The sequence below is a fragment of the Sarcophilus harrisii genome, chromosome 3 (assembly GCF_902635505.1).
Source record: "Sarcophilus harrisii chromosome 3, mSarHar1.11, whole genome shotgun sequence".
Classification (NCBI taxonomy): domain Eukaryota; kingdom Metazoa; phylum Chordata; class Mammalia; order Dasyuromorphia; family Dasyuridae; genus Sarcophilus; species Sarcophilus harrisii.
The window spans coordinates 72,512,919-72,530,592 of NC_045428.1; the positions used below are offsets into that span (position 1 = coordinate 72,512,919).

Here is a 17,674-nt window from a genome sequence, read left to right on the forward strand (position 1 = left end):
CTGCTTTACACTAACAGAATACAAAGGACCAGATCACATTGCCCTGAAATGACTTGAATAGTAAAAGATCAGGACCAGCAAAGTAAGAAAGAATTCCAAGGACAAGTTAGCTAAGCATCTGATTGAGGTTGGATATATAATATTGTCCGATGTTTTTCTTAAGTATTGAAGGTACTAAGGAAAAGGAAGGAAGATAGAGAAAGGGTCTCCCAGGGTCAGTCAGAATTCAGTTGATCACTTGTCAATAAAATAGCATTATCTTGGTCTCCAAGTCATCCTCTTGAAAAATATAGTTCTTCAAAGAATAGGGAAAACTTTCAAAATCTGTTTCAGAATAGAAAGATTAAAGATTATATATGACTGCTCTCAGTAAAAGCCTAAGGAAGTAACTTAATTGTCTTGTCAAGTTGAGTGCCTGCCTCCAAAGCAAGAAAAATCTACTTTGCCTCTGTATCCTCAAGGAGTATGGTATATTTCTATAATGGGTGGACAGGAATCAGAGTATCCAAAAGCAACCTTTTGGAAAGTAAAGATATAATTCCTTCAAAATAGACCACTAGTTTTAATTCTTTTTCTGAGTGCTACAACAATTCTGAAGGGCAGTCAGTGGAAAAAGAAAAGATTCCCTCAACTAATGTTGAAAATGAGATTCATATATATGCATATATACATACGTATATATGTGGGTGTAATATAAATTTGTGGATGTGTATATGTATATACATACAATGTATATATGTGTATAAGTATACATTTATACCTAAGAACTATCCAACTATTACCAAGGCAAAAGTGAAATTTATATTCCCTTTGATATGTTTAATTATGAGCAGACGACAATATTATGTGGCTGACAAGCTACAAACATTAAATATACACAGTTGATCAGAAATTGATCAGAAATCGGTGCTATAATCAGATAAAAGTTACAAGAAAGATAACTTATACCCCCACGATTATTTGGAAACAAGACTAGACAACTGCATCTGCAAGTGATGGGAGGTATTCTCTTAGTTCTGTGAAATTTTCTTTTTCTTCTCTTATTTCCAAGAATTTGTGGGAAAAAAATAATAGAATTTTGCTACATAGTAACCTTTTTTAAAGTGATCAACTAACTTGGATTTCCTTTGGAATCTTTACTCCCCTTGCTAGTTCTGAATTTGGTGCTAATCAGTCCACCCAGAGGGAGTGCTTGCTCTCTGTGATCTTTTCTCTGTTAATGACATGCATAATTGTTATTGAGCTGCATGGTAATCAGACATAAATGGCAACAGGTTCATATGGATGACTATAATTGATATTACTATCACATAGCCAACCCATGCAATTTCTAGAATCAGCTAGGCAAAGTGGAAAGGGAAATGGGACAGAACAGGAAGCTATTCAAAGGTTCTTCAGAAGACCCTTGAACCTGTAAAACATAGAAATCCAATGGCTTCTTTATTTTTATGGCAAGGAGCACACCCTTCTAAAGAGTTGTTAAGTGTCAGAATATGTCAGCTAATGATTTAAATATTATGAAAGCTTAACCCCGAGTTCCTTTTCTGAGAAATGCAGTAAAACTGATTTTTATCAGCTTTCAGGTGTCTATCCATCTTCTCTACTTTTATCCTACCCAGAAAAAGACATGGAAATAAAAGGCCAAATCAAGAAAAATGAAAAGATGAATCTTTAGTGAATAATACAGAAAAATGGAATTTTTCTTAAGGAGAGTATGTACTCATTGTGAATAGTAAACAGAAGCTATAACTATGGCTACTTTTTGCCTTAATCAGCCAGATACAAATTTAGCACAAACGAAGTTAGGTCTTCCCATGGGGTCCAAATTCCTTAGGGAAAATCCTGTCTTCAGACCACTTTCTCCATTGAAACATCTTGAAAAATGTAGAGGGCATGACGGAATTACTTAAATAATATAGTGAAGGAAACAATTCATTTTCTATGAAAAATCCTTCTTCTGAAGTTCTTCAATTTAAGAAGCTTAGGATATGAGACATTTAAAGAATAATGGAGGGGCAGCTAGGTGCTGCAGTGGATAGAGCACCACCCCTGAAGTCAGGAGGCCCTGAGTTCAAATTTGACCTCAGACACTTAACACTTCCTAGCTGTGACCCTGGGGCAAGTCACTTAACCCCAATTGCCTCAGCTAAAAAAAGAAAAGAAAAGAAAAAAGACGAAGAAGAAGAATTTTAGTTCCCATTAAAATTAATTTATTTTCTATACATAAAGGATCCAAAAGGAAATGTATAACTTATGGTTTTTACACTGAAATATATTTTATTTATATCTTAAATATAAAACGTGGAACTAAGAAAACAATTATAGATTATTTTGCAACAGTTGTGTTGTCATAAATTTTATGTAAGGAAGCACTAATCAGACTCATTCAAGTACATAAACTAGTATTGATGAAGCACAGTATTCTCTTACCTTCATGGCTTTTACAGCTTGAGATCCTGAATAATCAAATTCTCCTGCTTGGCCAATAGACAGACCCCCAGATCCCAGGATAAGGACTTTCGAAACCTTTTTTTAAAAAGATAATTATTGTTATCATTTAGATGCATTTGGAGGATGATAAATAATGGAAGAGAATCCAGTTATTTTCATTCATTCAGATTACTAAACTGAGAAAAAATTTAAAATATATATATATAAATTTATCTCCATCTTCTAATGCATTGTATACACAAAAAGTTTATGACATTTCCTTAGCAAAAATTTAATTTAAAGTGATTTGTATTTTATACAAATTATTTAAACCCTATAGTTTTTTATACATTTTTATTACACTGATAAAAGAATCACATAGGAAAAAGAATCATATAGATGATATGTGTTATATTTGTATTGGTTATTTATGGTAGTATATTATTACTTATCTATTTGCTTCTTAAAGGTAAAGATATCTTGTTATTAAATTTATGACACTAATGAACACAAGATATTTTAGCAGAAGTCATTTACCTACCACTCTTCACAATATCTCAATTATCTGTACTTCTGCTGCTTATTAGGCAGTGTGGGAATGTAAAAAACTCTAAGTGAAACAAAATCCTACTCTCCATTTAAACTTTTACTTGCATGTAACCATCTAGATTGGGATTTTTTAAAATGACATTTGATGTTAATATGAAATAAGAAAATTCCAATAAATATCATCTGAAACAAATAATATTTTTATTGAAATATTTATTATGATTTTGCCATTTCTCTTCATAGTCTTCATTTCAAAATCATTATTCTGTAATAAAAATCCATACAATAAAAACTAAAAATAAATACATCTATACTGACCTCAACTCTAGATGCTACAAGTGCAGGCTTGGGTAGAACTGATGTAACAGTGGTCCCTTTCCCCTTCTTTATCAGTGACAAAAACGAATCAAATAGGTACTGTGAAATAAAATAAACAAATAGTTAAGAAATTTCAAAATTTTCCTAGGTATATGATTTTTTTCATATTACATATATGCATTACCACCAAAGTTCTACCATTCCACTAAAGACATAGTGAAAATAAGCTTCTCACACTATATAAACATTCAAGAAAATGCCTTCTGGGTCAATATAGGACTTATTAATTTCTTCATTTTTTTTCTGCTTCTTCAAACTCAAATTTTTGACACAAAGATTTAAATTGTTTCTCTTGCCCACTCTGAAATTACTAATAACTACAAAATGATGGAAGGGTGTACAGGAGACCCTCTATAAATGTTTATTTTTAACAACTCTAAGAACTGGAAGGTTTTTTCCTCAAACTTAAGCAGAAATTTTACTTCCAGACATTTATCAGACAGGAAAATTTTCATTCCCAGGGTTTAATTATTAAGCATTTGGAAGAACAAAAATGTAGACATATAGGGAATGATCCTAAAGCAATTTAATGTGAAATAAATCTACTAGAAGGGCATTTTAAATTTAAAGTTTCATATAATAGTCCATGTTGGATTAGATATGGAAGAATAATAGTTATAATTTAAGCACTGCTTTTAGATATGTTAGACAAGCAATATGATTCAATTTAATTCAACAAGCATCTGCTATGTTTAAGGCACTAGGGTTACAAAAACGAAAACAACAATCACCATCTTCATTTGTCACCTTCTAATGATGAAATGATAAAATAGATTTACAATAAATATTGGGGCAAAAATTAATGCTAATGCCACAAAAGGCAATGCAAAAGAACTAGTTCATGAAGAAGACAGAGGAGAGTTAAGGGGGATATTTTTCAGGCCCTTTCTTTTTTTCACAAAATCTCCCTTCTCAACACAATATTCCAGTTGACCTTGAAGAAGAATGGTCAATGTAACCAAAAAATATATACCATAATACAGGAGAAAATCTAATTTCCCAGATATCTCTCAATAATGCATAAAGAACTTCTTTCAAGGAAAAAGGTTTTACTTGTGCATTTAACTAACAACATACCAAAGTAATAACATTTAAATTAAAAACAAATCTCCTCTAAGCATTCCTTTTGGTTCTTTTCTTAAAATGACTGAATAATTTTTATGGGCACACATGCCCTCTCTCCTTCCCAACACCCTCGATACCCTAACTTCTCCTCCTGCTGCTTATTCATCCTTAGTGGCTACACAACCAGTTGCCATAGGGATTTTTGTGAAGTCACAGATGGGGGATTAAAATTTCATTTCAGTTATGAGAACAAGAGAGAGCAAGAGGGAATTCATTTGCATAGCTCAACAATTGTAAACTTGAGAACTGAAATGTATTAGAATGTTAATGGATTTATACAAAAATAGCATCTGGTTTCCTAAGGACTTTCCCAATTTTTTTTTCATAAAAGAAAACTTTACAACATTCACAGAAAGATTTTAATACTAAATTTGTTAACCAAACACTACCCAAATATCTACACAAAGACCACAATGATTGTTTTGGTTTCTTTATATTTCTTATAAGCATTCAGCAATAAAAATCTATTTCAGTTAATAGAAATTATCCTTCTCACATACCTCCGTGTCTGTTGGTCCTGGATTGACTTCTGGGTGGAATTGGACAGCAAAAATTGGTTTGCTCTCATGCATAATTCCCTGAGAACAAGGAGGAAAAAAGAAGCTTCAATAATGGCTTTTACTGATACTAAAAAAAAAAAAAAAAAAAAAAAAAAAAAAAAAAAAAAAAAAAAAAAAAAAAAAAAAAAAAAAAAAGTTCAAATAAGAAACTGAGAAGAAGAACACTGCTCAAGAGACCTTTCCAAACTAACAGAGAATAAATCTTAGGCATGAGAATCGAGAAAATATTGGTCCTGACAGATGATAAGTAGAGACAGAATTATTGTCAGTAGTCAACCTTCAGAACCATTCTAATTTGGTCTAGAGTCCCTTGGTCATCTTTAAGAATATATTTGGATCCATGGTTTTATGAAGCCAGGTATAAGTGGCTTCCTAAAGTTTTTATCAGATGACCCAGTATAAAAACAAAAACTCAATGCCTGTTTGAGTCCAGGTCTCATATAGGGGTCCAAAACTAGACTTTCCACCCTTAGAACTAGACTGGCCTCCAATTAAACCCTGAATATCAATGTTATTCCTTAACCATTGCTATGAACACAGTACCACCTCAGGCATAGAGATGCCAAAGGCATCAATTGATGATAAAAAGTAAAAAGCAAATATCTTTTAAAATGCAGCTAGCTGTGATAAATGACCTATAAAATTGTTCCTAAAAAGAGAACATGACTGCACAAGCAGCAGTGTATGTAAATGGAATAACAGTGAATGAAGTCCTCATTCACCCCCACTTCTTATCACTTTCAGGAAAGGTCTTTAGAAAAAGTGCTTACTTCACAGGTTTGATCATTGACATTTGTAAACAGTGGTTTCCAGCCAGCAGGGAGGGTGCTGTCGTCCAGTGCATATCCATGGTTCTGAGCAGTAATGAAGGCCTGCCTATTTGTGATATTCAACACTGGCTGGTTCTGCCCTCTGAAAAGAAAGGAGAGAAATACATGAGCAAAAGATGAAGAAAGCATAGAAATGCTTTAGCCAATAAGGTAGTCAACAGGAAGTAACCAAGAAACTTCTGGTTTCAGTTACTGAGTGAAATTTGCACTCAAGAGGAATCACAAATTAATTCCATCCAAGCATTTTACAAAAAAAAAAAATCAATGCTGGACACTGGTATTATGCTTAAATTATTTAGCTGGACTTTGAAAGGGGAGAGTTACACTCTGATTGATGTGGTTTAAAGTCATTCTCTGACTTTACAGAAACTGACAAACATGTGAAGCCATTTATTCAAAGTCAAAAAAATTCACAAAGAAAGTTTTAAGAGGAAATAAAGAGAACGATACCAAGTATATGAAAAGTTTTGAATAATTCTATGGAATTCTGGAAAGAAGGAAGAAGGGAAGGGAGGAAAGAAGGAAGGAAGGAAGGAAGGAAGGGAGGAGGGAAGGAAGGAAGGAAGGAAGGAAGGAAGGGAGGAGGGAAGGAAGGAAGGAAAGAGGAAGGAAAGGAGGGAAGGAGGAAGGGAGGGAAGGAAGGAGAGGGTAAGAAAGGGAAGAAAAAAGGGAGGGAGGAAGGAAGCAGAGAATTTATTTTCATAGATTTAGAACTGGAAAGGACCTTAGATCAATATCCTAAATTCAAAGCAAATTTTTCAAAGAATATCATAGGACTAGCATTAATAATAACAACAATAATATCATTGTTGTCATTATTCCTTACTGTTACTATGCTATAAGTACTATTAATTACTGTTACTACCATATATTATGCACATATTATGTGTTCACTTTACATGTGAGGAAACAGGTTCATTGAGGAAAAGGCTCAGAAGACCTAAGTGGAGTCCCAATACTGTCATTTTCTCTATTAATATATAAGGAAAGGTACCATGCTGAGTGATAGTCGTGAAAAAAAGATAAAAACACAAAAATGACCTCTGCAAGATCAATAAAATTGAAAGTAAAAAAACTATTGAATTAATTAATAAAACTAAGAGTTGGTTCTATGAAAAAACCAACAAAATCGACAAACCCTTAGTAAATCTGATTTAAAAAAAGGAAAGAGGAAAATCAAATTGTCAGTCTTAAAAATGAAAAGAGAGAACTCACCACTAATGAAGAGGAAATTAGAGCAATAATTAGGAATTACTTTGCCCAACTTTATGGCAATAAATTAGACAACTTAAATGAAATGGAAGAATACCTTCAAAAATATAGCTTGCCCAGATTAACAGAGGAAGAAGTAAATATCCTAAACAGTCCCATCTTAGAAAAAGAAATAGAACAAGCTCTTAACCAACTCCCTAAGAAAAAATCCCCAGGACCAGAAGGATTTACATGTGAATTCTACCAAACATTTAAAGAACAATTAACTCCAGTGCTATATAAACTATTTGAAAAAATAGGGATTGAAGGAGTCCTACCAAACTCCTTTTATGACACAGACATGGTATTGATACCTAAATCAGGTAGGCTGAAAACAGAGAAAGAAAATTATAGACCAATCTCCTTAATGAATATCGATGCTAAAATCTTAAATAAAATATTAGCAAAAAGATTACAGAAAATCATCCCCAGGATAATACACTATGACCAAGTAGGATTTATACCAGGAATGCAGGGCGTCTAATATTAGGAAAACTATTAGCATAATTGACTATATCAATAACCAAACTAACAAAAAACATATGATCATCTCAATAGATGCAGAAAAAGCATTTGATAAAATCCAACATCCATTCCTAATAAAAAACACTTGAGAGTATAGGAATAAATGGACTTTTTCTTAAAATAGTCAGGAGCATATATTTAAAACTATCATTAAGCATCATATGCAATGGGGAAAAACTGGAACCTTTCCCAGTAAGATCTGGAGTGAAGCAAGGTTGCCCACTATCACCATTATTATTCAATATTGTATTAGAAACACTAGCCTCAGCAATAAGAGTCGAGAAAGAGATTAAAGGAATTAGAGTAGGTAATGAGGAAACCAAACTATCACTCTTTGCAGATGATATGATGGTATACTTAGAGAACCCCAGAGATTCTACTAAAAAGCTATTAGAAATAATTCATAATTTTAGCAAAGTTGCAGGTTATAAAATAAATCCCCATAAATCCTCAGCATTTTTATACATCACCAACAAAATCCAACAGCAAGAGATACAAAGAGAAATTCCATTCAAAATAACTGTCGACAGCATAAAATATTTGGGAATCTATCTACCAAAGGAAAGTCAGGAATTATATGAGCAAAATTACAAAAAACTTTCCACACAAATAAAGTCAGATTTAAATAATTGGAAAAATATTAAGTGCTCCTGGATAGGCTGAGCGAATATAATAAAGATGACAATACTCCCTAAACTAATCTATTTATTTAGTGCTATACCAATCAGACTTCCAAGAAAATATTTTAATGATCTAGAAAAAATAACAACAAAATTCATATGGAATAATAAAAGGTCGAGAATCTCAAAAGAATTAATGAAAAAAAAATCAAATGAAGGTGGCCTAGCTGTACCTGATCTAAAACTATATTATAAAGCAGCAGTCACCAAAACCATTTGGTATTGGCTAAGAAATAGATTAGTTGATCAGTGGAACAGGTTAGGTTCACAAGACAGAATAGTCAACTATAGCAATCTAGTGTTTGACAAACCCAAAGATCCTAACTTTTGGGATAAGAATTCATTATTTGACAAAAACTGCTGGGATAACTGGAAATTAGTATGGCAGAAATTAGGCATGGACCCACACTTAACACCGTGTACCAAGATAAGATCAAAATGGGTCCATGATTTAGGCATAAAGAACAAGATTATAAATAAATTGGAGGAACATAGGATAGTTTACCTCTCAGACTTGTGGAGGAGGAAGAAATTTGTGACCAAAGATGAACTAGAGCCCATTATTGATCACAAAATAGAAAATTTTGATTATATCAAATTAAAAAGCTTCTGTACAAACAAAACTAATGCAAACAAGATTAGAAGGGAAGCAACAAACTGGGAAAACATCTTCACAGTTAAAGGTTCTGATAAAGGCCTCATTTCCAAAATATATAGAGAACTGACTCTAATTTATAAGAAACCAAGCCATTCTCCAATTGACAAATGGTCAAAGGATATGAACAGACAATTTTCAGATGATGAAATTGAAACTATTACCACTCATATGAAAGAGTGTTCCAAATCATTATTAATCAGAGAAATGCAAATTAAGACAACTCTGAGATACCACTACACACCTGTCAGATTGACTAAGATGACAGGAAAAAATAATGACGAATTTTGGAGGGGATGTGGGAAGACTGGGACACTGATACATTGTTGGTGGAGTTGTGAGCGAATTCAACCATTCTGGAGAGCAATCTGGAATGATGCCCAAAAAGTTATCAAAGTGTGCATATTCTTTGATCCAGCAGTGCTACTACTGGGCTTATACCCCAAGGAGATACTAAAGAAGGGAAAGGGACCTGTATGTGCCAAAATGTTTGTGGCAGCCCTGTTTGTAGTGGCTAGAAACTGAAAAATGAATGGATGTCCATCAATTGGAGAATGGTTGGATAAATTGTGGTATATGAATGTTATGGAATATTGTTGTTCTGTAAGAAATGACCAGCAGGATGAATACAGAGAGGCTTGGAGAGACTTACATGAACTGATGCTAAGTGAAATGAGCAGAACCAGGAAATCATTATATACGTCAACAACAATACTGTATGCAGATGTACTCTGATGGAAATGGATTTCTTTGACAAAGAGACCTAATTCAGTTTCAATTGATCAATGATGGACAGAAGCAGCTACACCCAAAGAAAGAACACTGGGAAATGAATGTAAACTGCTTGCATTTTTGTTTTTCTTCCCGGGTTATTTTTACCTTCTGAATCCAATTCTCCCTGTGCAACAAGAGAACTGTTCGATTCTGCACACATATATTGTATCTAGGATATACTATGGTATATTCAACATATATAGGACTGCTTGCCATCTAGGGGAGGGAGTGGAAGGTGGGAGGGAAAAATTGGAACAGAAGTGAGTGCAAGGGATAATGTTGTAAAAAACTTACCCTGGCATGGGTTCTGTCAATAAAAAGTTATTATAAAAATAAAGAAAGAAAGAAAGAAAAAAAGGAAAAAAATGACCTCTGCACTTATAGTCTTAAGAAAGTTGTTTAGAGCACTAAGAAGGCTAAGTGGCTTACTTGCTCAGAGTCTGTGTGTCAGAGGTAAGATATGACCTAGGTCTTACTAATTTCAAGGCCAGCTCTCCATTACCCTATAATGTTTTTGTCTCAGATTTGGCACAGAATAAACACTTATTAAATGTTTGTTGATTGATAGACAGATTGTTGGAATGATTAATTGCATGACTTGGAAGAAATCACTTTATCTTTCTGGGATTTAAGTTTTTTGTCTGTAGAATACAGGACTGGGAAAGACAGTAACCTTTCCAGGTCTCAGTATTTCACAGTCTTAGATAGGATTGATCTGGTCATTTTTAGATGATAGTACTTTTATGAAATTAAACTAGTGTATGCATTTTACACCATTCCCTTCCTTTTTTGGAAAGCAAAATTACTGGCTATGCAACTATCTCTAACTATTAACAACTTGTTTAATTTCAGGGGAAATAGATAGAGGAAACGTTTTCTTAGACATTCTAACAAAGTAAAGCATGAAACCTTATTATCATCTATGTGCAATGCCCAAAGCATTGTGTAACAAACTTTCTGAGGATATCCTACTTGGTTATCTATAAGACTTGGTGACAAACATGACTAAACCAAAAAACTGAAAAAATTGTTCCTAGTTCCTTTTTTGTTTAGAGCCAGCTCTTGCCTACCTGTTGGCCATAGGCATTTTGTAGGTCTTGCCTCCAGCTGCTAATCCAGTTATTAAATTTCCTGTACTGATTCCAAACACAGGTTCTTTACGATCACTCTCCAAGATCTATAAAGGAAAGAATGTTATTTATTCCATATATTGATAATTTAGAAGGGCACTAATACTTCCGCTTTTCTTCTCTATCAGTACAGGATGTATTTAATTATGTAAAATGTCACTTCAATTAATTGGGTAAAACTTCTGTTTAACTGAAGGACAGTGAATACTCTTGATAAATGACAATTTTCAAATACTCAGAAGACAATAAATACATTGAACACTGAAACTAAACCAAGGATAATTTTTAATCCTTCTTGGATGATGCTCTAAGATCTTACACTGATATGAGAAAAGTAAAATGACCATCTCCATAGGAATTTTCCCAAAATTAATTTCCCAAAATGAAAAAATGAAAACACTAGAAAAAGGACTTAAAGGCCTGAATTTGCAAACTAACTGCTTATTTTAAGTATAAGATTTCTGGTCCTGTTTCTGAGAGAATCTCACAGCTTTCTACAGGATAAGGTCATCTTCATGAATGTGAATTATCTTGTATAACACTGCAGTTATAAAGGATAAATATAAACTGGTTACTTGAACATTGAGAATCATCTGTCCTGATCCTATGAAAAAGCCTTTTAGGCTTTTTGGCCTGAGGAACAGGTTCTATTATCTCTGGTACTCTCTGACTCCTCAATGTAATAAATTATCTTTGCTGCCTCCAAGAAACCCATGGAAAGTTTACATTGAAACAAATAATTTTTTAAAAACCTTCTCAAATTAAATGAAATTTTTCATGGCACTCTCATCACCTATGACCCTCCATCTACCAACCTACATACAGATTTCATTCATTCTGTACCTTCTTGACGTTCTGAATTAAAGGCTGTGCAAGAGCTGGGTTTCCAGGTCCTCCAGCAATTAAAAGTCCATCATATTCCATCTTGGTGAAATCATGATTCCAAGGAACTAAATGTACTTCAACTCCTCTCTAGAAAAAGCAACATGAATAACAAGTAAAGGTTGTTTGATATATTTTCCTTTTTAAAAAAAAAATGAGATGGTAATGTGATCCCAAACATGTCCTTTCTCAGGCTCGGTTTCCTTATTTGAACAATAAGAATGAAAATAGCATCTACCTCACAAGATTGTTGTGAGAATCAAATGGCATGAATGTGCTTTGCAAATCTTAATTTTTTAATTAAATTATTTTAAATTTTTATTATCATTATTACCCTTTCACTGTCTTGAAAAAAAAATTCAATTCCACGATTCAAATAACAAGGAACTTTGTTTTGCCAAATAAAAAGTTCTTCTAGATTCATTATATTTTATGTAGTTTTATGTAATTTAGATAACTGAAAACATGCTACATTCAAGTTGGATTTTACAAAGCAAATAATACATTTTGTTACATAATTAAGAAGTAGTATGTGTGCAAAGGCTCCATAATTAAAATCATAGTATACACAGGATATAGTTATTATCCAAAATCAAAGGAGGTTAACAAAAAAAAAAGAGTAATTTATTTTTTGTATAGTTTATAGTTTAGGCCTACCTCTGATCTTCCTTACATTACCATATGGGTACCTTTCCTTCATTGCCTGTTAATTACCTTTCTTCCCCAGCATCTAACCACATTTTCTATGAAATGATGATTAATTTTTTCAGGCTAATTTTGGATATGAAAATATAAATTCTTTTACATCAAAATAGATACAAAGCACATATTCAATGTTATATATATTCTAAGGTCAATAATGGGCTGCCAATAATTTCAGATGCTTTGAACTTAGTCTTTTGGACAATGCTAATCTTGAGAAAGGAAAGGAGAAGGGAAAATTCTCCTATTCTCAATATAAATTGCTTCTTCAAAGAAAAATAATAGCCATAAAATGCCTCAAAAGAAAAAAAAGTATCACCCTCAAAGGAATTTGCAAAAATTACCTGAATTTGATAAGTCAAAAATTAATGTGAAGTATTGTTATTAAGCCTACGCTATCTCAAGACACAGAAAAGCAATAGACAGGGCATGCAAAAATAAAGCATATATAATGAAATCAAGGACTTTCTCCAGGTCCTTGGTGTTCACCTGACATATTCCAAACCATCATGGACTGGGACAGAAAGCATTCATTCTCTTCCCACCAAAGAAGAAATGGTATTTAACTGCTTTTCTATGCTAAGAGCTATGGATTTCTTAGACATCTAATAGGTGGGATTATAGGATCATACCTAGTATAATCCCCTTGTTTTATAAATGTGGAAATTGAGGCTCCAAGAAGGAAAGGGCCTTGCCCAAGTTCACACAGTGAATAAGTAAAGGAGTCGGGATTCAAATTCCTTCCCAACCTTCAATTCCCATCACTTTCTCTATTCTATATCCAGCACGATTAAATTGAAAAGTTTTTTTTCACTTAGTAAACCAAATAGACAAGGGAAACCTACCATCCCAGAAGTATCCCCCAAAGAACCAAGGCAACAATTCTGTGAATATCTTCAACCAGGCATCAAAACACACACACACAAAAAAACTATTGTGAGAAATTCTTACAGCGAAGAAAATAACTTACCTTCACTAGTAAACGGATTACATTCTGCTTTATCCCACAGTCTACAGCAACGACTCTAACAGGATTCCCTTTGCCATACACTTTGACATCCTGCATTTTGAAATCAAGAGAGTTAGAGGGAAGTTCCTATTGTGAATGACAAACCAATATCATAGACACATTTGGGAATGTTTTGCACTTAGGCTGGTGGCAGATTGAGTGCTAACTACTGGGGAGTGACTGGCAGTTAACAATCAATTTGCAAGAAAGGCTCAGCAAGTGCCACAGACTGAATCTTTTTTATGAAATTTTTTAAAATGTACTTTGCTGTTTTATATATACTGTTGATTACAGTAATAACAATGATCCCTAAGAAATTGGTTGTTTCCATACTTAACGACCATCTTTCCCATGTTTTGCCTCATTAACAGCTAGCGGCAATGGAATTTTCAAGTATTATTGCCTGATTCAGCACTAGACAGATGCGGTAATAGATACATCATGCCTTAAACACCACTTGATCCTCAGCTTGCAATAAAGATAGGATGTGGTAGAGCTGAGTGCCTGTGTAATAAGTCTATGCAAAGATTCCTTAGTATAAAAAATCAGCATGCAAGTACTAGCCTGATGTAAGCTAGTAGTCCCCTAGGATGTTTGAAAAACTGTGTTTAGAAGTTTTATTTCACAGTGAGATCTCAAAGCACATCATAGTCATTAAGTCAATTCTAAGAATTACTTTAAAGTTAGGGAAAAACAACCTGATTGCAAACATCCCCCCCAAAAAAGTCACAAAATGGCAGAAATGTAAGCAGAAAATGGGCATTGAAACATTTCAATTTAATTATTAGCTTCAACATTAAGCTTCTTATAGCATTCCTGAGAGTTTTACAGAACTTTATATATGATAACCCTCTTTTAGTTGTGTGACAAGATGAAAGCTGAAATCTACATGGCTAAAAAAGATCTTTCTACCTTTAGAGGAATTTTTTAAATTAAGATTTTATATGAAATCATAGATATTAGGATAACTAATTGTACATTAGTAGATCTAGAATTTGAGCAGCTGGATAGCACAGTGCATAGAGTGCCAATCCTGAAGTCAGAAAGACTCTTGTTCCTAAGTCTAAATCTGGCCTCAGATGCTTATTATCTGTGTAACTCTGGGAAAATTATTTAACTGTGTTTGCCTCGGTTTCCTCATCCATGAAATAAGTTGGAGAAGGAAATGGAAAACTATTCTAGCGTCTTTGTCAAGAAAATCCCAAATGGGATCATGAAGAGTCAGATATAACTGGAATGACCAGATGACATCAGATGTATAATTCCATTAATCTGCATACTCCCTCCAATGGTACACTTCAAAACCTATCTATAGTAGCCCATATCTCAAACTCTTATCCATATTCTCCCATTAAGACTTCAGTAAGGCAGGAGGAATGGAGGACATAGGTGGTCAGGAAAGAGGGAAGCACCCCAACAAGCTCAGTTTCAATCTCTTGCTATTTCATGAACACCAATGAACCATGAAGGCATACTATCACCTAATTATCACTTGGCTCTCTTACTTCTTTGTCTGGTCATTTTTCTCATGATATGTGCTTATATGCTACTTCTACACATTTTAAGCTGATAATGTGTTGCAGCATCCTAGTGCCTATATACCTCCCTATTGTCTTTTAGATGAGCTACAGCTTTAATTCTTCAGATACTGATGCATTCCATAACTCAGTCACAAAGTATCATCAGTAAAAGCACAGTTGAAGTAACACTGTATTCAGTCATAGAATAGAGGTTTCAACCTAAGCTCTGCTATTTACTACTTATATGATCCTGGCCAAGTCAGTTCTCCATTCTGGACCTCAGTTTCCTTAACCATAAAGTGAGGGTTTGATCCCTTCCAGCTCTAAATATAATACCCTAAGAATTATTAGATCAGAATATTACATTCACTTTAGCAAAAAATCAAGATTTCTGTCTTAAATTGCCTTTCCTTTTCTCTACTATGTTCTTCACCCAGTGCTCCACTGTGGACAAGAAGTCGCCCTGAGATCTTAAAGACTATGTCAAGGGAATAAAAGCTGAAAAGGCTTTTGAAAACAAGTATAGACTGATGACAGGCTGTGTGTGTGTTATCTGAGGCATGTTTATTCCTGAGCCCATTCACAGAAGTTCTTCACAGATCAAAAGATCTAGTGCTAGAAGGGACATTCAAGGTCATCTAAACTAACTAGCTCATTTTACAAATGAGGAATCTGAAACCCAGGGAAGGTGAGACTTGCTCAAGTCTCATAGATAGTGACAGACATGCAATTGGTATTGAGACTCTCCATACTTCAGTATGCTGCCTCTTCTCAGTTGGGTTTAGAGTAATGATTATTTCTTTTTTTTCTTTTTGGCCACAATAACCCTCAAAGAGTGTAGATATTATAAGGCAGTTGTGAATTTATGTCAGTGGGGGAAATCTTCAAACCAAGCAAGTTGCAAATCTTTGAAGTCTGTTAGTATTTTTCCTTCCAACTTTTCTGAAATAAAACCTAATAGAAAAGAGAGGACAGACATCCCTTCTCAGGGATAGTATAAATGTATATTTATATAATATATAAACTCCTGCTTAGCGGTTCATAAGAGGTCCTGCAGAATCTTTCAAATTAAACAACTCCAAGGATTAAGATTACACAATTACCTAAAGGGATCACATTGCCACCTAGTGGCAGGTTTTAGATTTGAAGTCTGAAGCCCTAGAATTCTTCCAACAGTCCAAACTCAAATCAAATGAGTCATCTTTGATTCTTCCCTTCCATCATCTCCCCACATATAATTTATATATAACCTATTTCCCCCATAGACAATCATCAACTGTGTTCTATTTTACAAATACAGCATCTCTCAAATCTGTGTTTTTTTCTATTTTTTTCTACTCATACTGTCACTTTGTAATGTCTGGATCTCTTCATATTTGGTTTGTGCTAGAACCATAGGGTCAGTAATTCAATCAACAAATATTTATTAAGTATCTACTATGTGCCTATCACTGTGCTAAGGATACAACAAAGGTGAAAACAGTCATTGCTTTCCAGGATCCCACAGGCTAATTGGGAGGAAACAATATGCAAATAACTGTGTACAAACTAGATAGATAGATAGATAGATAGATAGATAGATAGATAGATAGATAGATAGATAAAAAGAAATCTCAAAGGGAATCTCAATATTGAAGAGTATTAGAAAAGGCTTCTCAAAGAATATGGGTTTTAGTTGAGACTTGAAGGGGTTCAGCAAAACTAGGAGGCAGAGATGAAGAAGGTAAGCATTCCAGATTGGACAGCAGCCAGGAAAAAGGCCCACATTCAATAAATGAAGTGTCTTATGAGAGGAATGACAGAATACCACAAAGTCAATGGATCAGCATATACTGAGAATAAGGTACAAGAAAAGGAGAAAGGAGCCAAGTAATGAATGATTTAAAAGCAATCAAGGATTTTATATCTGATCTTAGGGAGCACAGGAGTTTATTGAAGGGAAGGGAATGACATGGTCAGATCTTCTCTTAGCAATACCAATGTGATAGCTGAGTTGAGTATGCTCTAGAACAGGATTTCTTAAACTTTTTTCTACTCATGACTCCTTTTTGTCTGAGAAATTTTATTCACACATGGGTATACATAGGTATACACATATATACATATAGGTATGTAAAATAGGTTTACAAATCAAACATTTACTGATAAGTTAAATCAAATCAAATAAATGCATGGAAATTTATTTTAAAACAATTCTTTGATATACATATAATTTTAACATTTATTAAAATGAAAGGAAATTTATATATTAATGAAATGGATGTGCTTTTCACTTTTACATGAAGACTTAAATCTTGGCAAAATATTTAATATTTTTACTGTTGCCAAATTTTTCATAACCCCTTTAGAGTCACAACCTACAGTTTAAAAAGTTTTTTACTAGAATTTGGAAATACATGAGACAGTCCAAATGTGAGTTGACAAGGATCTGCACCAAGGTGGTGTACAGTGTTAGAGAAAAGGGGGTATATAAGTGAGATGTCATGAAGGTGAAAACAACAGAACTAAACTATTGATTGAGTAAGGTGAGAGAGAGCAAGACGTTGAGGATGATATCTAGAATGTGAGCTTATGTGACTGAGAGATTGGTGGTACTCTTGAAAGTAAAAGGAAAGTTAGTAAGAGAGAAAGGTTTGAAAAGAAAGCATAAGATGTCTAATAGGTATTTGGAAAT

At 33.7% G+C, this 17,674-nt stretch overlaps 1 protein-coding gene across 1 annotated transcript in view; it reads right to left on the reverse strand.

Moving 5' to 3' along the window:
- CPS1 (carbamoyl-phosphate synthase 1) overlaps window positions 1-17,674 on the reverse strand; it is a 150,439-nt gene that overhangs the window by 94,806 nt on the left and 37,959 nt on the right. Inside the window, exons 7-13 of the mRNA XM_003765961.4 lie at window positions 13,442-13,531; window positions 11,731-11,859; window positions 10,828-10,934; window positions 5,813-5,954; window positions 4,983-5,060; window positions 3,298-3,396; window positions 2,431-2,526 (exon numbers count right to left, since the gene is read on the reverse strand). Of these exons, the coding sequence (XP_003766009.1) occupies window positions 2,431-2,526; window positions 3,298-3,396; window positions 4,983-5,060; window positions 5,813-5,954; window positions 10,828-10,934; window positions 11,731-11,859; window positions 13,442-13,531 (741 nt within the window). The remainder of the gene's footprint in view (window positions 1-2,430; window positions 2,527-3,297; window positions 3,397-4,982; window positions 5,061-5,812; window positions 5,955-10,827; window positions 10,935-11,730; window positions 11,860-13,441; window positions 13,532-17,674) is intronic.